This window comes from Erythrolamprus reginae, chromosome 2, assembly GCF_031021105.1.
Source record: "Erythrolamprus reginae isolate rEryReg1 chromosome 2, rEryReg1.hap1, whole genome shotgun sequence".
In the NCBI taxonomy this organism is placed as follows: Eukaryota; Metazoa; Chordata; class Lepidosauria; order Squamata; family Dipsadidae; genus Erythrolamprus; species Erythrolamprus reginae.
This window is the reverse complement of record NC_091951.1, coordinates 31,792,062-31,816,128: the sequence shown is the minus strand read 5'-3', so window position 1 is coordinate 31,816,128 and position 24,067 is coordinate 31,792,062. Positions and strand designations below refer to the sequence as shown.

Below are 24,067 nucleotides of genomic sequence, written 5' to 3'. Positions count from 1 at the left end.
CGCAAATGGCATGTATGTTTTTTCGTTACTGTCAGTTTTAAATTGTTTTTAAATTACTTTTTTAGATGTCTTAATGTTATACTGTATGTTTTGATTTTTTGGTTGTGAGCCGCCAAAATCCCTAGGGCAGGGGTACGCAAACTTGGCTCTTCTACGACTTGTGGACTTCAACTCCCAGAATCCCTGAGCCAATCATGCTAGCTCAGGAATTCTGGGAGTTGAAGTCCACAAGTCATAGAAAAGCCAACTAATAAGGAGCAGGGCTTCCCTTGTTGACTCCCTCTAAAGTTGTTTCTGCTTTGCAGTATCTGCCTGCTGTAGGGGATCAGGGCCTTAGAAAGAAAGAGGGGTCTGGAAGATTTAAAGTTTCATTAAAATTGGAGCTACAGATCCAAGAATGCCAGTCAAACATTTTCATCATATAAACAGAACCAAAGAGCAAGTAAAAACAAACCACCAGGCTGAGTTCAAGCGTAACACTTTTGAATGATGATGAAACTGAACAGAATTTAATTTCTTTTATGTAGAGGAATTGATCTGCTAATAAAAATTCATCCTATTGTCAGCCCAGCATGAACACTTTGATGGGCTATCTGCTAAACCAACCCAGATCATGGCACCCACTTGAAAGTAAATCAGGAAGGCCATTGTGGAGGCTCTCTGGCAAGAACAAAGAATGCTATCCACAGGATATATGCATGTGTAAAGCTTGTTAACAATTCTGGGTAGTTAGAAAGCTGGTAAAAGTAGGCAACTTGCAGACCTCAGCTAAAAGTTAGGAACAGAGATTGCCTGCAGCAAATAAAGGTGTACAGTGTTCCCTCGATTTCCGCGGGGGATGCGTTCCGAGACTGCCCGTGAAAGTTGAATTTCCGCGAAGTAGAGATGCGGAAGTAAATACACCATTTTTGGCTATGGACAGTATCACAAGCCATCCTTTAACACTTTAAACCCCTGAATTACCATTTTCCATTCCCTTAACAGCCATTTACTCACCATAATTACTGGTACTCACCATTGAATAAGACACTTAGTGATCCTGATATTTATAAACATAATTATTTATTAACACTAATTATTTTTTTTGTTATTTATTTGCAAAAGTTATTAGCTTGGTGATGACATATGATGTCATTGGGTGGGAAAAACTGTGGTATAGGGAAAAAACCGCAAAATATTTTTTAATTAATATTTTTTGAAAAACCGTGGTATAGGCTATCCGCGAAGTTTGAACCCACGGAAATCGAGGGAACACTGTATCAGATAAGGCTAAGGTTTAGAAATAGGGACAGTAGAAACCAATGGAACAAATTGTAGAATTATTACAAAAATGTTTATTAGATATTTCTTATTATCTCAACTTGTCCTTTAGTGAAAATGTATAAAGCTTTCTTAATCCTTTGTTCTTGGCTCTCTTGGCATTTTGGCCAGGAGCCCTTTTCCTTGGGGTACTCCAATAAAAAGCAATCAAAACCTGCACCTCATGTCTGGCATCCTTCGTTGGTCTCAACACCAGGCTCAGACCCGAATTGGGGATAACAATTTAGCCAGGAAAAGAATTGTTACCTAAGATTAGTGTAAAAGAGGGTGCTACAACAATATACGAAGAAATGTTTTCAGTTAGAATATGGATTTAAAAAAATTAGATAGGATTTTGCTGTACAGTTCTTCCCTTTAACGCACTAGATGATAAAAAGTTAAACCTTCCTAGGCTGAAGGTTTTCCCGCAACCTAAATATGGGATATTAAAAAGATATTTAGATGGCAATTGTTGTGTTCGTTTAAATAATTGAAGAAATTCACTGATTGGTTAAGACACGGCTAAATGTAAGTTGCCGCCAAAGTTAAATGGTTGTCAGTTAGAAAGCCCACGCTTAAGAAAAGGTATAAATAGGGCAACGGGTTAGCCGTTGCCCTTATTGGGAGTTGCCTTTCAGGAGAATGCTTGCTCGTTGTGTTTTATTGAATAAACGTATTATGGATCAACAGAAGTCTCCGGTGCAGTGATTTAACAGTAATGTTATGGAAATTAGGCAGGGGAGGGTCCTAACTTACCTCTCTGCCAATTTGCTTCCATGCCAAGTCGGTACATATGTGTTTTGCACCCACGTGTCTGCAACGCACAGTCATGTGTGTGCTTTATGCATGTGTGCACAGTGCTGAAAACCAGGCTTCTGCACATGCGCAGAAGTCAACATCAAGACAGCGCAGCTTGGAGAGGTGGCCACCACCCGCTGCGCCCGCCCTCCAGGCCCGCCCTGGAGCATTTTTTTCTGTTGGCGGCTCCCAGCTGGGACTGACAGCTGCTGCTGCTGCGTCTCGCAGCACCTAGCCCTGCAGCTGCCGGCTGACCCCAGCAGCAGCAATGGCAGAGCCCCCCCCCGGTCAGTCCTGCCTGGGAGCCACCAGTGGGAGGAAATCCTCCAAGAAGGAGAGCAGCTCATCGGGGAGACTCTGGCAGGCGGGCGCACCCCCCCACACCACTAGAGCATTCCAATAGGGCCGCGAATGGCTGCCCTTTAATGCTCACCCACTTGTAGTCCTGGAAAACTTACATTCTACTAAATGCTGAGGCACCAATGGTTCTTTTAAATCCTGGGAGTTCCAGCAAATTTAAAATAATAGCAAACTTCCACTGATTATGAAGTGTATCTGCTCTTATGCATACACAAACACACATGCATGCGCAGGCACACACACACACTCATCCACACTTATTATACATCCACAACTAGGCTGCAAGGCACTAACTAGAAGGATGGAAGCCACAAAGTCTGGAATCCAAGAACAACTTGAAGAGTGGACTTTGAGATGCTGGCTCATCATTTGAGATGATGGCTTGATATGACCGTCAGTAAAACCCCATCTCCAGGCTCTCTGTTCTTGAAGGAGCAAAGTGCAGAACTGAATGAAATACAGGTTGTATTTAGGACCCATTTCATACACACACACACCAAGTCCTTGCTTTGGTGATAGGTGGAGGGGCTTCCCATGCAGGGCCAAAAATATTGACTTATTTGCAAGACTGGCATCTACTAGTATTGAAACGCAGAGGCAGAGCTGCAGGCCTCCAGAGCTAAATGGCGAATGGGGACCAAGCAGTGTGAAGTGGTGCCGCAGGACCAAAGTGACAGGTGGATGAGGAGGCGGCAGCCGCTGGCGGCATGTGATCTTTGGAGCAGGGCAGAGGAACTGAAGAAAGCCCCTCCAGTAAGTAGATGTGGCTGATGTGCAGTGGAGATATTTTGCCGTCACTCATCCCTGGCTCCGAAACAGCAGAGAGGGTGAGGCGGTGGCGGCATGAATCCTGACTACAGTGACTGGCGGTGAATGGAAGTGGCGGCAGGAAAAGCTTCATTGGCTGCCATCACCAGGTGAGATGGGGAGGGAGCTGCTTTGGCTGTGCAGGCTAGGTGGCCTAGAATAATGTTGGGTTGGCAGGGCCTACAGAGCCCTGATACTGGAAGGGTGAGGTGGTGGCAGCAGTAGTGGCTGAAGCAGCCCATTCCCCATCTTACGCAACTGTTGATGAGGTTGTGCAGCACTGCTACCAAATGGACTAGGTGTGGCATGGGGTAGGAGTGGAGCTGGGGGATGATGTAGGACGGTGCAGGTTGAGTGTGCAGGGGCAGCAACATGACGCCACACCCATCCCACCTCCTGCTTCAATCAGTCCATTCGTTATCTGGCCTGCAGAGCCCTAATGCTGGTGGGGTGAGGTGAGAGGGGCCTCCTGCTGCCACTCCCACCACCGGTGGCAGTGGCAATGGCCGGGACTCGTGCTGCCATCACCTCACTTCATCAGGGCTCTGTGCTGCCCCAACAGTATCCTTTGCCACCCATCTGGACAGGCCCTGAGTGGAGATGGGTGGCATTTTGGGGTCCAAGAGGGGTTGCAGCTGCAGGAAGGATGGAGAGGACCGCGTGGGAGGCAGTAGCCTCTTCCTAGTGGAGAAGGCCAAGCAAGTCTGCCTGTGTTCCTCACTCTACACTCCACCCCAGAAGTGGGATCGAAACTTTGGCTCCTCTCTGGAAGGCAAAGTGACTTGGCAGACCGAAGGGTGTGACTTTTTGCCAGGCTCTTTCTGACTTTCCGTTTTCTTTTTCTTGGATGGACCTTTTCCCTCACCTCACCTGCTTTCTCTTTCTCTTACTTTTTCACACAGGAGGTGGCCAGCCTACCATGCTGACCCCATCCTGCACTACCCCCTGCCTTGACTTGTGATGGTGGCACTGGCCTGCTGAATGTGCTGTGGAGCCATCTGTGTGTGGGGGGAAAGAACAACCTCCCCCAAATAAATCAAAAAGGTTATTTTGGAACTCAAAATACAGGTAGCAGAACAGTAGTAATATTAGTGGTGCTTTCCTTCCTCCCTTCCTCCTTCCCTATGATTTACAGATAATAAAATAAAAGGCAATTGATGCAATAATAAATCATTTATATCATTAGACGATAAGCCGCCCAGAGTCCTTCGGGAGTTGGGTGGCATATAAGTAGAACAAACAAACAAACAAACAAACAAACAAACAAACAAACAAACAAACAAACAAACAAACAGTTTCTAAACAAGTGTTTCATAACCTTTGTGACTTTCAAATGTGTGGAATTCAACTCCCAGTATTCCCTGGCCACCTTTCAGAATTCAGAATTCAGAATATAGAATTCTCGAGGTTGAAGCCCACATATCTGAAAGTTCCCCAGGTTGAGAGACACTGTTCTAAACACCAAGATTGAGTATCTATAATGATATTATACATCAAGGTAATAGGTAAGGATGTAAGGGTTTTTTTGTTTGTTTCTAAGAAATTGGCTTCTTGTTTTGGATCCATGACAATGAATAAAAGGAATACTCTAGAAAAAAACATTTCTTCTTCAATCTTTTCTCCTGAAGCCCATAACATTTATTTATTTAAACCTGTATACATTCAATGTATAAGTGTCCCAATTCCCAACAACTCTGGGATACCCACAATCAAAAAATAAGTGATTAGCTACTACACAATTAATCAGTGGAACAACTTGTCTCCAGAAGTTGTAAATGCTCCAACAATGAAGTTGTTAAGAAGAGATTTGACAACCATTTGTCTGAAGTAGTATAGGGTTTCCTGCCTGAGCAGGGGGCTGTATTAGAAGACCTCAAAGGTATTTTCCAACTCTGCTTCCTGTTCTATTCTACCTTTTAAATATATTGACTAGAGAATCCCAGCACTTGTGTTTATCTAAACAATCAATTAAAGACGCCCATAAATTCAGTAGGATTATTTTCTTTTCTTTTGAGCAAATAAGAAGGAAATAACATTTCGTTTATTGAAATCCTGTTTAAAAAGGGATAATTTTACCTTCCACACCCTGATGGTTCAGGATCTGTAGAAAAGGCATTCTCTTTAATTATGGAAATAACAGTTGCTCTAAAATAGTTTTAAAAATAGATACTGAATATTCGTTGCTCCCTTTTGCACCTCATTGTTGCTATTCAGAGAGGGAATTCTCCATCTGACATGGCCTCAACTTCACTGGCAGCAGCGCCTGAGAGAAAAGATGAATTTTGTGACCTGTGTGCTAAGTATCTGACAGATCCAATATCCGTAGAATGTGGTCACAACTTCTGTCGGCCTTGCATCACTGATCATTATCGGGAACGAAAAAAGGAAGGTCTCTTTTTCTGTCCTGTTTGTGAAGAGCCGATTCCTGAAGGAAAACTCCGGCGAATCCTACAACAGTCCGGTGTGGAGGAAAATCTCCGATTACTTCCAGAAAAGTCATTTGTCTGCCCGAAACACAAAGTGATTCTAGATCTGTTTTGTCAAGAGGACGAGAAGCTGATATGTGCCGTTTGTCAGAAGGCATTGGAACATAAAATCCATACTGTGATTTCTCCAAAACAAGCTGCCCAACCATTAAAGGTAGGGAATTGCTATTAAGAGACCTTTGGATTTTAAATTGCAGATGCATGTTGCTGTTCTGACCTAGGCTTAATAGAATCATGAAACAGACTCCTTGTCCCACAAAAACCCCTTTTTATTTGGTTAATGTGAAATCCTAGCATTCACATCAGAGGTGAGTTCCTACCGTGCTGTCCAATGCACTGCCCACCGATGACACAATTTTAGTGTGATGGCTCTGGTGCTGTCTTTCTTTCTTTCTTTCTTTCTTTCTTTCTTTCTTTCTTTCTTTCTTTCTTTCTTTCTTTCTTTCTTTCTAATCAATTTATCTAATTAATTAATTAATTAATTAATTAATTAAATTATTTTATTTTGTTTATTTATTTATTTATTTATTTATTTATTTATTTTGTCCAATACATAATACACATTGAAGAGAAAGATATGTAATAATATAAGTAAAGAAAAGAATAGAAGAAAAGATATAAAAGTATAGGTGAACATATTAGAAAGGAAGAAAAGATAAATGAGATAAGGAGAGACAATTGGACAGGGGATGGAAGGCACACTGGTGCACTTATGCACGCCCCTTACTGACCTCTAAGGAACCTGGAGAGGTCAATTGTGGATAGTCTAAGAGAAAAACGTTGGGGGTTAGGGGTTGACACTACTGAGTCAGGTAATGAGTTCCACGCTTCGACAACTCGGTTGCTGAAGCCATATTTTTTACAGTCAAGTTTGGAGCGGTTAATATTAAGTTTGAATCTGTTGCGTGCTCTTGTGTTGTTGCGATTGAAGCTGAAGTAGTCATTGACAGGTAGAACGTTGCAACATATGATCTTGTGGGCAATACTTAGATCGTGTTTTAGGCGACGTAGTTATAAGCTTTCTAGACCTAGGATTGATAGTCTGCTTTCGTAGGGTATTCTGTTTCGAGTGGAGGAGTGAAGGGCTCTTCTGGTGAAGTATCTTTGGACATTTTCAAGGGTGTTGATGTCCGAGATGTGGTATGGGTTTCAGACAGATGAACTGTATTCAAGGATGGGTCTGGCAAAAGTTTTGTAGGCTCTGGTGAGTAGTGTGAGATTACCAGAGCAGAAGCTGCGTAGGATCAGGTTAACAACTCTAGAAGCCTTTTTGGCGATATTGTTGCAGTGGGCTTTGGCACTTAGATCATTTGATATTAGTCTTTGTTAGTCTTTGGGTGCTGCCACCTTTTAAGAAAAAAAAATGATAATTTTTCAGCTCTCTGAGCATGCACAGAAGTAAAATCATCCCTCTGCACCTACGCAGAAGCAAAATGGCGCTAGAGGATGTTGTGATGTGCACGCAGCACACCAGTAGGAAAAGGTAAGAGGAACTCACCCCTGATTCACATCCATAGAAGTCCAGCAATAAGTCTTTCAAGGTTTAATTGCAACAACAGACCGTATCAGTCCATGGATAGTTGCCAGGACGAGAGCTTCTAGTTGCAATGCTGTACAGTGAAATACCTGCCAAAGAATCTCAGTGAGGCACAAACTCAGATAATAGCAATAGCATTTAGACTTATATACCGCTTTACAGCCTTCTCTAAGCAGTTTACAGAGAGGAAGCATAGGGCTCCCAACAATCTGGGTCCGCATTTTACCGACCTTGGAAGGATGGAAGGCTGAGTCAACCTTGAGCCTACTGAGATTCGATCTGCCAAATTGCTGGCAACCGGTGATCAGCAGAAGTAGCTTGCAGTACTGCACTCTAGCCACTGGACCATAAATAAGCAAATCTTCACAATAATAAGTAAACTAATTGGCTCCTGCAAATACCACTGCTTGTTTGCTCCCATTTATTTATTTAATTTATTTAATTTATTTAATTTATTTAATTTATTTAATTTATTTAATTTATTTAATTTATTTAATTTATTTAATTTATTTAATTTATTTAATTTATTTAATTTATTTAATTTATTTAATTTATTTAATTTATTTAATTTATTTTATTTAATTTATTTATTTATTTGATTTATATGCCGCCCCTCTCTGTGGAATTGGGTCCCATTTCCTATGGGAGGGGCCATTCAACATCCACTTGTGCTTTTACTTCTGAGTCAACTCCTGTTCCTTAATTGTTCCCTTCTCCTGATCGCTCTGCACATGCACACATTGAGAACAGGCTCCAGCTGTTCTTCTGCCCCATTTATCTCCGACTCCAAAGGTAGCTGATAAATGTCAGATGGCCCTGGCCCCATTTCTGTTCCAATGCTGAGCACCCATCAGAGCCTTCCCCAGACTTCAGGACTGGCCCAGGTCCCTCCCCAACCTCCTCACTGTCCATGTCTGCCACCAGCTCTTCTGGTCGCTAGCAGACCACAACCATTGCCTCTAAAATGTAGTTTACATACCGGCATCTTTTTCTCTGGAGTTGATGAAAATCTTCTTTGGATTCTCGTTCCAGAGATTTGCTTTCATGAACATTTCTTTACATGAAACGGCAACACTGACTGTTCATTCTTTTTTCTGAATATTACTGCCTGTTAAAAGATTGGCTGTTTTCCAACTGCATGGTTCCTTTTATATTTATATTTATTTTTAATACAGGTAGTCCCTGGCGTATGACCACGGATGACCCCAAAATTTCTGTTGCTAAGTCAGACAGTTGCTAAATGAGTTTTGCCACATCGTGTACATATGCTACAGTTGTTAAGAGAATTGCTGTGGTTGTTAATTTAGTAACATGGTTGTTAAGTGAATCTGGCTTCTCCATTGCATCAACCCTGAAGCTGGCCTGACTGGGGCTGTTTTGTGGCTTCAGTGCTGCTACAACTGGAGCTGAGGGGTTAGGGAGGAGGAAGTAGAGATCAGAGCCAATTTTCACCAGCTTTGTGCCAATATTTATTTATTTATTTGTTTGTTTGTTTATTTGTTTATTTATTAGATTTGTATGCTGCCCCTCTCTGTAGACTCGGGGCAGCTCACAACAACAATAAAACAATTCATGACAAATCTAATAATTTAAAAACATTAAAAAAAACCCTGTTATTAAAGCAGAGATACACACAAACATACCATACATAAATTGTATAGGCCAGGGGGAGAAGTCTCAATTCCCCCATGCCTGACGGCAAACTTGGGTTTTAAGGAGTTTACGAAAGGCAAGGAGGGTGGGGGCAGTTCTAATCTCTGGGGGGAGCTGGTTCCAGAGTCGGGGCTGCCACAGAGAAGGCTCTTCCCCTGGGACCCACCAAACAACATTGTTTAGTCGACAGGACCCGGAGAAGGCCAACTCTGTGGGACCTAATTGGTCGCTGGGATTCGTGGGGCAGAAGGTGGTCCCGGAGATATTCTGGTCCGATGCCATGAAGGGCTTTATAGGTCATAACCAACACTCTGAATTGTGACCAGAAATTGATCAGCAACCAATTCAGACTGCGGAGTGTTGGTGTAACATGGACATACCTTGGGAAGCCCATGATTGCTCTTGCAGCTGCATTCTGCACGATCTGAAGTTTCTGAACACTTTTCAAAGGTAACCCCATGTAGAGCAACAGATATATCCTAATAAATTGTTCTTTGAGGAACTTGCCTCAAGAACCCTAACCCTCAGGAATAAGTGTTGAATTGGTGGAGCTTCGTGTGCCAAAGCGATTGCTGTACTCTGTCTTGTGGGGCTTGCCAGTTTGCCTCACTGAGCTTCTTGCTCTGGTTACTGTTTAGCTAATCTGGTTTATTGGACTGCTGGCCCTGGTTGCTGTTTGTTTAACTCTGCTTACTGTACTACTTTCAGCCAGAGCCTTCTGAAGGTGTGTGTAAGAGCTTTTCTTCAGGACCTGTAGTGAATGTGGGAATGTTTGGTGGTCCAGTTGGAGCAATAAAGGGATTTAGGACTGTTCTCAGGTTGTGTTGCTTTCGTGTCACACCCTGGGTCATCAGAGAAGTAGATTTCAACTGGGCATCTGATAAACTTTCCCAACATTAAGGATGGTTCAACAATGGAAGATGTCTCTGGAGATGATGAATTGTCTACCCTGAGAGTGTTTAAACTAAGGTTGGATAACCATCTTTCAGATATATTATAATACAGGCCATCCGTGACTTATAACAATTCGTTTAATGACCATATGAAGTTACAACTGCACTGAAAAAAAGAGACAAATGATTGTTTTTCACACTTATGACTGTTTCAGCATTCCCATGGTCATGTGATCAAAATGCAGACACTTGGCAACTAGTTTATATTTATGATGGCTTCAGTTTTCTTTTTTTCCCCAATAAATTTTATTAATTTTCTTAAAATAGACAAAACTGACAAACATACATTTAACATAGAAATGGGGTTGTATCTTCCCCGCTTATTCTAAAAGTAAAATTTCAATACAGAAAAAAGAATACATTCAAAAAAAGCTTAAAATCGACTTATTACTTTAAATGAAAAGAAGAAATTTGTTTAACTTTTTATAATAAATCTTCATACATAAACTAAATCTTATCCCTACTAATTCTAACATAACACTTAAATCATATCTCTACTAATACAATTCTCTTATTTATTTATTTGTTTATTTTTACTTTTAATATTTCTTCTTGTTTATCCATATATACACTTTGTTCCATATCTCATAAAATTCTGTTTCTTCTTGATCTTTTAACCGTCTTGTCATGATATCCATTTCAGCGCAATGTAATATTTTTTTCATAACTTCCTCTTCTTTAGGGATATTTTCCCCTTTCCAATTTTGCGCATATATTATCCTGGCCGTGGTCAAAATATGAATAACTAGATGTAAAATTTCTGTCTTATATTTCTGATTGGTTATACCCAGTAAATAGAATTCCGGGGTTATTTCTATCTCCTGTTTTACTATTTCTTTTATTATTCTTTCTATCATTTTCCAGTAAAGCTTAACTTTACTACACGTCCACCATTGATGGTAATAGGACCCTATTTCCTTCTTACACTTCCAACATAAAGGAGAAATCTTTGGGAACATTTTTGCTATCCTATTTGGTGGGAGGTGCCACCTATAGAACATTTTAATTTGATTTTCTTTTAGGGAAACTGATTTTGTCATTTTCCAATTTGAGATCCAAAAATTTTCCCATGTATCTATATCGATTTCTTTACCAATATTTTTGCACCAACTTATCATATTATCCTTTAAGGTCAAATCTATATTTGATGGCTTCAGTTTTCTGGCTTCCCCATTGACTTTGCTTGTCAGAAAATAGCAAAAGGCAACCCCTTTTGCGACTTTCTGATATACAAAGTCAATGGGGAAGCCAGATTCACTGAAGAACTGTGTTACTCATTTAACAACTGCAAGGAGTCATTAACTGTGGCAAGAAATGTGCTAAAATGGAGCAAAATTCACATAACAAATGTCTCACTTAGCAACAAAAATTTTGGGTTCAATTGTGGTCGTAAGTTGTGGGTCCCTGTTCTGGTTAACAAATTAGTTGGGGAATTCTGGGGGTCCATGTACCTTCAAGTTTTTGAGAAATATTGGACTAGAAGTTCTACAGAATCTCTTCCAATCTTACACTTTTGGTTCTATGAAATATTAGTTTTGGGAAAGACTCGGAAAGAACAGCATAGAAACATAGAAGACTGACGGCAGGAAAAGACCTCATGGTCCATCTAGTCTGCCCTTATACTATTTTCTGTATTTTATCTTAGGATGGATATATGTTTATCCCAGGCATGTTTAAATTCAGTTACTGTGGATTTATCTACCACGTCTGCTGGAAGTTTGTTCCAAGGATCTACTACTCTTTCAGTGAAATAATATTTTCTCATGTTGCTTTTGATCTTTCCCTCAACTAATTTCAGATTGTGTCCCCTTGTTCTTGTGTTCACTTTCCTATTAAAAACACTTCCCTCCTGGACCTTAATTAACCCTTTAGCAGTACCGAGGCATTGCTGAATAACTGAAAATACTAAAATAGGCAGTTGTAGAAGTCTATGTTTTGCAGGATCTAATCTGAGCTGGTCACCGGGACCACAGATTTAGTCTCTCTCCATTCTGGAGATAATACAATGTAAATAGAGTCATGGTGGTGCAGTGATTAGTATGCAGTATTGCAGGTTAACTTTGCGTTCCCACTGCCAGCAGTTCCACCGGCTCAAGTTTCCTTCCAAAGTTGGTAAAATGAGGATCCAGATTATTAGGAGCAATATGATGACTATGTAAAGTTCCTTAGAGAGGGCTGTAAAGCACAGGAAGCAGTATATAAGCCCAAGTCCTATTGCTATTATCTTGGGACACGTATATTTGCTTTTATTTGTAAAAGATACAGGTAGCTAGTGCTTTGAACAATTCTAGTTTTTATGGTCCAAAGAAAGATCTTTAATTTGATGGATAAATACATGAGGATTGCGTTTGAAGCATGACTCACTTTTTCTCTTTCAGGAGCAGTTACGGAGCCGGATTATATTGTTGGAGGAAAAAAAAGATATGATGGAGTGTCATCCTTCAGATGCAGAAAAGGAAATCACCGAGCTGCTTGTAAGTCTTGTTAATTCTGAATTCTGGAATACCAGCTAATTATCAAGCATATCCCAAAAGGTGGTGAATCTGACCTTGCCCCCCTCTCTCTTCTTCATTAAAGGGACAAATGGAAGAAGAGAAGGATAAGTTAGAAAATGTGTTTAAACAACTGCACGATTTTCTGCATAAACAGGAAAAACAACTACAGAACCGAATGAAAATGGTGGAGAAGGATATTCAAAAAACTAAGGTGGAATATCTGGAGGGGCTTTCAAAGGAACGCACCGTGCTTAAAAATATCATCCGGGAGATTAAGGAGGTGTGTGAGCAGTCACCTGTGGAGTTCTTATTGGTAAGATGGTTTTAAAAGATGGTTTTGACATTAGCCTGGCTCCTCACCAGAGGAGAGCCAGCTCTGAACCGTAATGGAGCACCTTCACTTCCCTAGGATGTGAAAAGATAAAATCATTTGCACTTCTATAACTGTCTGGTTTGGTACAGCAACAAATAGGACAGGTACAGACTTCAATAGTTGGTTAGGACACGGGATGAATACTAACTTACCTTGCCGTCAGTTTGCTTCCTCCCTCGCCGCATGGCTGTACACACATTGAGTGCTATGTGACTGCATGACTGCACTTCACAAATGCATGTGCACTTTGCTGGTACATCCACGGTGTTAAAACTTGGCTTCTGTGCAAAACCCAGGAAAAAAAATAACAAAAAAGAGGCCAAAACCAAACTGGCGCTGCATGTGCGGTGCCGAAAAACCCAGAAAAAAATAGCTAAAAACCCCCAACCCCAACCAAAAAAAGATAGCAGAATCCATGGATTGGCATTGAAAGAACCGGCTCTGTGACATCACTACCAGTTTACTACAGGTTCTATAGAACCGGTGTGAACTGGGAGGAACCCACCTTTGATAGGACAGCAGAAAAAACAATTGCAACCATTGAGGACCTGTATATTGCATGCATTAGAAGGAGGATTGAGAAAATATCTACAGACCTTTTACATCCTGGACATAAATTGTTTCAACTTCTTTCCTGGGATGCCACAATAGGGCATTGCAGGCCAAAATAACCAGACACTTGAGTCAGTTTTTTCCTTGCGCCATCACTCTGCTGAATAACTATCTCCCACAGTATTGTCTTAGATCTAAGTATATTTATCCATATAGTATAGCAGAATTATTCTTATCCTTTTTATCTTTTTTATTGCCTTCTCTTATTGGTAACATTACTCTCAGTATACAAGCAAAACAACAACAGATTAATAATTATTAATCTGTTGTTGTGTTGCTTGTATACTCAAAGCTTAAGGGACCAGAAACAAAGTCCTTCTGTGTCTAATTACGCTTGGCCAAATAAAACTTCTGTTCTGTTCTATTCTATTCATGGCTGGCTGAGGTATTCTGGGAGTTGAAGTCCACAAGTTTTAAAGTGGCCAAGTTTGGAAACCTTTGAGAGTGTAAGCAACCTTCTTACTTTACTCTATTGCAAAGGGTGAGATCTCTTTTTCTTTTCTTCATAGGATTTTAAAGCCAACATGCAAAGGTAAGTAGATCCTGCTCATTTCGTCCCATTCTTGTGTGGGAAGTGTATCCCAGGAGGACAGTGCCAGGGACCTCATAACACCAGAAACCTCAGAAAACAGTGCCAAGAGACTCAAGCCTACCTTTCCCCTTTAAGAAAATCCCAGGCAAAAGCAGCAGCTATAAGGAACATTTAAGTAGACCATTAAGATCAGGGGAATCAGGCTCAAAAATAACTCACCTGGAACTTTCCTTTTCCTTTTCCCTAGCAGAATTAACCCCCAGGATAGGAAAGACAAAGCCCTATGAACAGGATTAAGACAGGGAGACAGGATCCAGGGGAATTACTTTAACTGACTTAGCTTTCCATCCTTCTGAGGTGGGTAAAATGAGGACCCGGATTGTGGGGGCAATATGCTGGCTCTTTTAAAAAGTGCTATTGCTAAACGTGTTGTAAGCCGCCCTGAGTCTAAGGAGAAGTGCGGTGTAAAAAATCAATCAAACAAACAATCAAACAATCAATCAAACAAACAAACAATCAATCAATCAAACAAACAAACAAACAAACAAACAAACAAACAAACTGGAGGCACACAAATAAAACCATCAAGCTGCAAAAGCTTCAAAGGGGAATTAAGCATAAACAGTTCAGAATCACACTTCCAAGGCTCCTTGCAATCCAGGAATGCCTGAGTTATGTCACTACCTTTCTTGCCTTCCTGAATTAAAGAATCCTTTTTCCTGGCAGCTGCTCCCATGTCTATTTCTTCTCAGCATCTGCTTCCCAGCTGGAAACAAACTAGGGAAATTTCTTCCAACACTTTCTTAGGCCTTGTAGCAGAAAAAAGTCCACCCTTCTGGACTTCAAAACTAGTCAATTGATAGCAGGTGTGGTCAATGATAGGAAACAGTGGGAATTGAAGCCCATGGAGAACATGGCTTTCCAGCAGGGGTGGGTTCCACTTACCTTCACCACTGGTTTGCATCACGACGTTTTGCGTGATTGTGCATGCAAATCTCCTCGTGCAATTTGGCGTATGATCAGTAGCAGGAATCAGCCTGAAACACAGCTGAAGAGCTGATAAGCTATGCTTTGGGTGAAGAAATAAAGATCAATATTAATCTGGGGGCAGGCGGGATCCTTTTCAAACAGCGGAAGAGGAGAAGCCATCCAAACATGGAAAAATTCACAAAAAATTCCAAAAAAAGATGGTGATGCCCATGGACCAGGACAGACCGAACCGGATCTGTGATACCATTGTCACATCACCAGCGATCTTGTCCAAAACAGGAGGAATCCACCCCTGCTTTTCTTTGTTTGGGAAGTGCAGAATTCAATTCCAATTAAAAATATATAAATCCAATAAATCCCACTCTCTCTTTTCCTTTTTTCCCCAATGAAAATAAAAGCAATTTTTAAAACATACACATGCATATGTTTATGAAAAAGATAAATAAAAGCAGAGAACCATAACCTGAAACAACAGCTCTGCTCCTGCTGACCAGTAGTGGGCAGCAGCTGGTATGCCCAGGTGCGCGGCTCCGGTAGAAAATTCCAGGATGCATGCACAGCTGCATGCCCCCGACACCCCCCACGTGAATTTGGCTTCTGCACATGTGCAGCAAGCCAATTCTTGTGTGAGGTGGCACGCAAGAGTGAGATTTCAGCAATTTTTTATGATTTTTTTGCTTCCGTGCATGCGTGGAAGCAAAAATATTGGGGAAAATTGCCAAAATCTTGCTCTTGCATGCATCCTCATGCGAGATTTCGCTTGCTCTGCATATACAGATGTCAAATCACGCGCCAATGGGCAAGTGCACAACCAATGGGTGAGGGCCTCCAAGGATGCTTTGGTAGGAGGTAAGTCAAGTCACTTACAGAGGGTGCGGACAAAAAAAATGGAAACACTTGACTTTTTGGCATCATAATGTTCGAACATGTTCAAATCAATCAAAACTTGACATATTTTAATGCTTTTTAATTTTAATTCTGTTTTTTTATATGCCTTTTTTAAAACTACATTTTTTGTTTACAGAAATTTAAGGAAATTGGTTATAACCTTCTAGAAATGGCAGACCTCTCAGACTTTCAAAGAGGCCAAATTGTTGGTGCGCGAATGGCAGGCGCTAGTATAACAGAAAGTGCCCGAATGTTTGGCGTTTCAAGAGGTAATGTCTCAAAAGTAATGACAGCTTTTGAAAAAGAAGACAAAACATCCTCAGCCAAGCACAGGTCTGGTCCAAAGTCGAAGTTGTCTGAGAGAGACCATCGGACTCTAAAGTGAATTGTTAGAGCGGATCGCAAGACCACAGCTCCTAAAATCACTGCAGAGCTCAATAGACACGTACAGAACCCAGTTTCCACAAAAACTGTTTGAAGGGAGCTTCACAAATCTGGATTTTCAAGGTGTTTCCATTTTTTTGTCCACCCCGTACGTTCTCCAAACTATTCCTATTACCACAGTGTGTTCGGATCTGCCATGGATCTTTATTTTGTTTCTGCTCCCCAGGTATGACAAAGCACTTGAAAACACTGTTGCTTTCCCTCTGGAGCTGAAATGGAGGTCCTGGGATTTCTGTGATATCAATCCTTTTCTGGAAAGTGCTGGAAATATATTCAATGGTAATGTAATAATAATTTATTAGATTCGTATGCCGCCCCTCTCCGAGGACTTCGAGCGGTTCACAATGTAGAATTGATGTTTCTGTTTGGGGGTTTCGCATGATTGGCTGCAAAACAGGTTGTCTGTAGGGGAAGCCCCCACCCAGATGGGAGCACATCAGTAGTGGGTTCTGAATTAGTTTGCTACTTGTTCAAGCGCTCGCTTGCGCATGCACACAACGCTTTTGCGCATGTGCAGAAGTGTCCTGGGTGAGTGGGTGGAGCCACCTGCCACTGCCATTACCAGTTCTAAGAATTTATCGGATCTGGGAGTAGCCCATCACTGGAGCACATGTAAAAAAGGAGCATAGTTTTGCTCATATAATCACCAATGTTATCTTGACACTCCCCTACCAGATGCTCTTGTCCAAAAAAAAATGTTGGTAGTCCTTGCCTTGCCTTGACTCGCCTTCCCCCTTCTCTTTTCCCTTCTTCCTCTCATTTCCTCTCCTCTTCTCCATACTTTATTCTTTTCTTTCCTATAAAACAAGTTATTAATTTTCATTGGCTATTATTGGAATCTGATGGCTGGATTCAAAAGTGTGCAGCCTTTCTGCCAAATTCTTGCTCGTTTCTACTAAACATTTCCCTAGCATGCAATGTTGTTATATAAAACTTTTTTGTTTATGTTAGTACTTCAAGTTCTCTTCCTTTCCTCCCCTCCTCAGCGTCTCTGATGGCTGGTCTTCAATTGCAGAAAGGTAAATTCAGGAAGATGGCGTAAGAGCTTAGAAGGAATAGCAATTTATTGGACAATTGGTTTGTTACATTTCCTTGGAGTTCTTTATCTAGAGATTCCCAAACTACCAGTGAGTGTCTTAGAATCAATAGTGGAAAGGCACAAAAGGCAGAAGGGTTGCGGGTGATATAAGCTTTGTGCAGCATATATGAAATGATCAGATAAAAGGCATATTCCCAGAAGTTCATAGCTTTGGAACAATAATAAATGAATACACGCAGTAGAAATCTGCGGATGCTGGGGTGGTGCAGCAGGTAGAGTGCTGTACTGCAGGCCACTGAAGCTGACTGTAGATCTGTACGTCAGCAGTTCAAATCTTATCACCGACTCAGCCTTCCATCCTTCCGAGGTGGATAAAATGAGGACCCAGATTGTGGGGGCAATATGCTGACTCTGTTAAAAAGTGCTATTGCTAACATGTTGTAAGCTGCCCTGAGTCTAAGGAGAAGGGCGGCATAAAAATCGAATAAATAAAATAAGTGTTTTAAACTCTGATGACTGCATCTAGTAGGATCTTCTAGACGTGTGCAAATACAGTGATCCCCCGCTCGTTGCGAGGGTTCCGTTCCAGGACCCCCCGCAACGAGTGGGTTTTCGCGAAGTAGCGCTGCGGAAGTAAAAACACCATCTGCGCATGTGCAGATGGTGTTTTAAACTTCCGCAGCGCTAACGAGGAGCCGAAGATTGGGGGGCGGCGTGGCTCTTTTAAAACATCGCCGCCGACATGGGGGGCTCGCTAGCACCCCCCTGAACCCCCAACCCGGGTTTGGGGGGGTGCTAGCAAGCCCCCCATGTCGGCGGCGATGTTTTAAAAGAGCCGCGCCGCCCCCCAATCTTCGGCTCCTCAGCGGCGAGCGAGCGAAGCCAAGCCGGCAGCAATGTCGCCGCCGCTGCAGCCAACGCGCGCTACGATCTTCCGGGCCAGCCAGGCTCAGCGGATCAAGCCCGGCTCCTCTCGGCCCAGCATCCCGGGCCAAGCGGCTGCCTTCTGTGACTGAGCCTGGCTGGCCCGGAAGATCGTAGCGCGCGTTGGCTGCAGCGGCGGCGACATTGCTGCCGGCTTGGCTTCGCGCGTTGGCTGCGGTGGCGAGGGCTTGCGATGGAGGGTGGAGGAAGCGGCCATGGGAGGGCGAGCTGCCTCAGGGAGGAGGATCGGGCGGGACCAGGTGGGGGCTGGAATTTCTCCGCCAGGGCGAAGGGCGGGCGAGCGGCGAAGGGCGGGCGAGCGGGTGCTGGGGAGGGCTTCTCGCCCTCCCGCCAGCAAGAGGGGGAGCGAACGGCGTGGGCAGGCGAAGGGCGGGCGAGCGGCAGCGAGGAGTTTGCGTGGGCGGTGGGGAAACTCCTCGCTGATGCCAGCAAGAGGGGGAAGACCCAGGGAAGCCGCCCAGCAGCTGATCTCCCGGTTGCCATCTACGCATGCGCGCCCATAGAAAAAAAAAGGGCACGCATGCGTAGATGGTATTTTGACTTCCGGGTTGAAAAATCGCAAAGTACCCTGTTCGCAATGGTCGGGGACGCAATAAACGGGGGATCACTGTATAGCCCTTTCATGATCTGTGGACTTCAACTCCCCAAATTCCTGAGCTACCATGGCTAGATCAGGAATTCTGGGAGTTGAAATTCTCAGGTCATAAAAATGCCCCCCTTAGAAATCCATTTTGATGCTTTGCAAAAAGCATGAATAGGAAAGTGCTTCGGGGAACATCTCTTGCTTGCGAATACTTCTCAGAGTAAGGACAGGAGGTTGGGAAAGAGTGCCTGAAGGATGGTGCACAGAATGTGAAGGTCTGTTTCTTAGGAGTCCTTGTGTAGGTCTCAGAATAATAGATTTAAGTTACAGGGGGGCAGGCTCAGATTCAGTTCCTCTATCAAACTGCTTTTTCTGTTGGGATGAGTTTGATAGAGGAACCAATGATCAGAGAAGGGATGAGCTCTGATGGATGGACTATCCTCTTAATAGGAACTCCTGCTGTGAAATGAGTGGTCCTTCACAATTATAGCAATAGCACTTAAACATTATATACCACCCCATAATGTTTTTTTTACAACCCTTTGTAAGGAGTTTACAGAGTCAGCATATTGCTTGCCAACGATCTGGGTGCTCATTTTACTGACCTTGGAAGGATGGAAAGCTGAGTCAACTTTGAGCCAGTCAGGAACGAACTCCTGGCAGTGGCCAGAGTCAGCCTACAATGCTGCATTCTAACCATTGCATCACTTATGGCTCTATATATCTTCAGATCGTGCAGAATGCAGCTGCGAGAGCAATCATGGGCTTCCCTAAATATGCCCATGTCACACCAACACTCCGCAGTCTGCATTGGTTGCCGATCAGTTTCCGGTCACAATTCAAAGTGTTGGTTATGACCTATAAAGCCCTTCATGAATCCCAGTGACCAGTTAAGGTCCCACAGAGTGGGCCTTCTCTGGGTCCCGTCAACTAAACAATGTCATTTGGTGAAGCCCAGGGGAAGAGCCTTCTCTGTGGCAGCCCCGGCCCTCTGGAACCAACTCCCTCCAGAGATTAGAATAGCCCCCACCCACCTAGCCTTTCGTAAGCTCCTTAAAACCCACCTCTTCCGTCAGGCATGGGGGAACTGAGATATTCTTCCCCCCTAGGCTTCTACAATTTATGCATGGTATGTTTGTATGTATGATTGGTTTTATAACAAGGGTTTTTAGCTGTTTTAGTATTGGATTGTCACATGCTGTTTTTACCACTGTTGTTAGCCACCCCGAGTCCACGGACAGGGGCGGCATACAAATCCAATCAATCAATCAGTCAGTCAGTCAATCAATCAATCAATCTCCAGATATGTATATAGAGATATCCAGCTCTTGAGTCATGTAGGGCCTTACAATGAGACAACCAGCATCTTGATTGGCATCAATATCATACTGCTATTTTAACTAACGCCACTTTACTTTTTTCATCTTTCTTCCCCCTCAACAGCACATGTATTTCTGGATCCAGACACAGCTCACCCTCGTCTCATTTTGACCGATGACTGTAAAAGTCTGAGAATGGGCGAATTTTATCAACCTCTATCCAAAACCTCAGAAAGATTTGATGAATGGCCTTTTGTGTTGGCCTGTTCAGGATTCACTACTGGCAGGCATTTCTGGGAAGTTATTGTGGGGACAGAAGACACCTGGGGAGTCGGAGTCGCCCGAAAGTCTGTCAGGAGAAAAGGAGATATTGAATTTTGTCCAGAAGAAGGGTTCTGGGCTGTGGGGAAGTGGGATGGCAATTATACAGCGTACAACCATCCCTTTTATACTCCCTTGACTTTGCGTAGGATGCCCCGGAAGATCAGAATAATTCTGAACTATGAAGGGGGATGGGTGACTTTTTTTGATGCCGATATAGGAGCTCCTCTCTTTGCATATTCCGCACCCCCTTTCGCTGGAGAAGTGATCCTTCCCTTATTTTATGTGTTTGGAAATGCTCGCCTTTCCATCGCTCATTAAGGCTGTTATGCCTGCTTCTCAGTCTTGGTTGTAGTATTTGTCAAGTCTGGAAAAATTGATAATCAAGAAGAGCAAGAAAGAAGTGAGGATATAAGGTGACCTCCCCCACCCCGTGTCTGGTGGAGCTGCCGCTTTCAGGTTTTCCAAGTCAGTGTAATTGTTTTCCATCTGCTTTCAAGAAGTATCCAGTCCCAGCATGTAGGAAGAGACTCCACGAGGAAAACGCTAATTCAAAAGGATCTGTGTCAAACCTCCACTATCTTTCAAGACAGATTAATAGCTAACTGATGCAGAGTTCATCTTTATTTTTTTCAGAAACAATAACATCATTGCTGAAAGGCAACACTTTCCCCTCAGCAAAAAAATGGGGCTTCTCACAGGGTGAGTGTATCATTATCTCAAGACCCTGGTGATTTTTAGATAAGTGGACTTCAGCTCCCAGAACTTTTATTCTCTAGCCATGGTGGCTGTGGAATTCTGGGATTTGAAGTCCATACACATGGGAGCAGCCAAAGTTGGGAAACACTACTTTTACTGATCTTCCTTCCAGCTTTAAAGCTGGCAAATTGGTGTTAGGAATGGATATATATAGGAAGATGACTAAGGGCTGTTTGGTTGTCGTATCATCTAAATTAACAATGCACCATGACCTGCCTTTCCACATTGCCACATTGAACTTGAAAATTTTAGCACAGTTGTGGGTAACTTCCTCAGCTCTTATCATCAGCAACCTCAAGAAATCTCGTGGTTTTCTCAGGCTCCCATTACAGAAACATCTTGGTGGACTTCACAGAGCTGTCAGTGACCATCCTTCTGTCATGTTTTTTTTTTTTTTTAAATCTGCTAAGATTAAAAAAATCCTTACTGTTGATCTGGTGTCATAAGGGTACATTTGTGGAACTTTGGAAGCATATTACGTGTGTGTTCCAGCCTCTTTCAAACTTAGCAATTATTTATTTATTTATTTATTTATTTATTTATTTACTTACTTACTTACTTACTTACTTACTTACTTACTTACTTACTTACTTTCTTTCTTTCTTTCTTTCTTACTTACTTACTTACTTACTTACTTACTTACTTACTTACTTATTTATTAATTAGATTTGTATGGCGCCCCTCTCCGCAGACTCGGGGCGGCTCACAGCAGGGTACAACAATTCATGACAAATCTAAATAATTTAAAATATTTAAAAATCCCATATTTCTAAACAAACATACACACAAACATACCATGCATAACTTGTACATGCCCGGGGGAGGTGATTCAGTTCCCCCATGCCTGACGACAAAGGTGGGTTTTAAGGAGTTTACGAAAGGCAGGGAGAGTAGGGGCAGTTCTAATCTCTGGGGGGAGTTGGTTCCAGAGAGTCGGGGCCGCCACAGAGAAGGCTCTTCCCCTGGGGCCCGCCAACCGACATTGTTTAGTTGACGGGACCCGGAGAAGGCCCACTCTGTGGGACCTAATCGGTCGCTGGGATTCGTGCGGCAAAAGGCGGTCTCGGAGATTCTGGTCCAGTGCCATGAAGGGCTTTCAACTCTCAGAATTCCCCCAATCACCATGCTCGCAAGGGAATTCTGGCATTTGAAGTGATCTAGGCCATTGTACAGTGGAGACATTCTTATAAGCTTTTATCAAACATAGGATTATCCAATCCAGATGCCTCTCCAGATATACTGATGTCTTTTGCCAGTATTCTCAGGGAGCATCATGTTGGCTAGGGGATTTGTAGATTTGAAATTCACATAGAAATAGGTTCCCAAACTTGAGAGGGCACATCAAAAGGAAGGAGAAAGATCTTGACTCACTGAAGGGAAGGAGAAAGAAAATCAAAATTGGTTAAAAGGGGCAATCTTTACATTTAATCCAAATTTGAATTTCCCCTCCCATCCTTCCCATGTATATGGAAATAGGACATAAATATTTGTTTATGGAAACTCCATTAGATTATATATTCAGGCCAATTTATTTTTTCAACAAGCCTCAAGGCTGGTTTGCAGAAAATCCAATGAGCAGGAGTGAGTTTGTGATTCCCTTCAATGAAATGATTATTTTTTTATTACAAAAGAGAATGGCATTTTCATTTAGTAGCATTCTATAAAAATCTGTTACTATCACATATTTTGGAATTCTGATTTTATCACGCAGAAGCTGATTTGAATTAGAAAATGTACAGTAGCTAAAGAAAAAAAAAGATATTTTTTTTTTAGATTAAAAAAATAACTGTATTGACTGTCCATGGAGATTCTCTGACATCCAAGTCATGGTTGTCCCAAAGGTACTTTTTCAAAAACTTTGTTTTTTCTCAAGAACATTTTGCTTTCACATACATGTGATCTCGCTGTATAGAGCGCTGGTGAGACCACATTTGGAATCTTGTGTTCCGTTCTGAAGACCTCACCTACAAAAAGATATTGATCAAATTGAATGGATCCAAAGATGGGCTGCAAAAATGGTGGGAGGTTTTAAGCATAAAACTTATCAGGAAAGACTTAATGAACTCAATCTGTATAGTCTGGAGGACAGAAGGGAAAGGGGGGACATGATCAAAACATTTAAATATGTTAAAGGGTTAAATAAGGTTCAGGAGAGAAGTGTTTTCAATAGGAAAGTGAACACAAGAACAAGGGGGCACAATCTGAGGTTAGTTGGAGGAAAGATCAGAAGCAACGTGAGAAAATATTTTGCTGAAAGAGTAGTAGATGCTTGGAACAAACTTCCCCTTTCCCTTCTGTCCTCCAGACTATACAGATTGAGCTCATTAAGTCTTTCTTGATAACTTTTATGCTTAAGACCTTCCACCATTTTTGTAGCCCATCTTTGTACTTGTTCAATTTTATCAATATCTTTTTGTAGATGAGGTTGCCAGAACTGAACATAGTATTCCAAATGTGGTCTCACCAGTGCTCTATACAGCGGGATCACAATCTCCCTCTTCCTGCTTGTTATACCTCTAGCTATGCAGCCAAGCATTCTACTTGCTTTCCCTACCACCTGACTGCACTGTTCACCCATTTTGAGTCTATGGAGAGGGGCGGCATACAAATCTAATTAATAATAATAATAATAATAATAATAATAATAATAATAATTATTATTATTATTATTATTATTATTATTATTATTATTATTATTATTTTGTGACTGTCAGAAATCACTACCCCTAAATCCTTCTCTTCCGAAGTTTTTGGTAACACAGAACTGCCAATACAATACTCAGATTGGGGATTCCTTTTGCCCAAGTGCATTATTTTACATTTGGAAACATTAAACTGTAGTTTCCATTGCTTTGACCACTTATCTAGTAAAGC

The 24,067-nt window shown here is 42.1% G+C and overlaps 1 protein-coding gene across 1 annotated transcript; it reads left to right on the top strand.

Annotated features, from left to right (window-relative positions):
* The first annotated feature begins 4,161 nt into the window (after nucleotides 1–4,161).
* On the top strand, nucleotides 4,162–21,621 carry LOC139163119 (E3 ubiquitin-protein ligase TRIM7-like). Its single transcript, XM_070744081.1, has 8 exons — nucleotides 4,162–4,332; nucleotides 5,479–5,904; nucleotides 12,272–12,367; nucleotides 12,471–12,701; nucleotides 13,883–13,905; nucleotides 16,394–16,506; nucleotides 17,214–17,246; nucleotides 20,238–21,621. The coding sequence occupies exons 2-8, from the start codon at nucleotides 5,500–5,502 to the stop codon at nucleotides 20,753–20,755; spliced, it is 1,419 nt and encodes a 472-aa protein (XP_070600182.1). The 5' UTR covers nucleotides 4,162–4,332; nucleotides 5,479–5,499; the 3' UTR covers nucleotides 20,756–21,621.
* The last annotated feature ends 2,446 nt before the right edge of the window (nucleotides 21,622–24,067 follow it).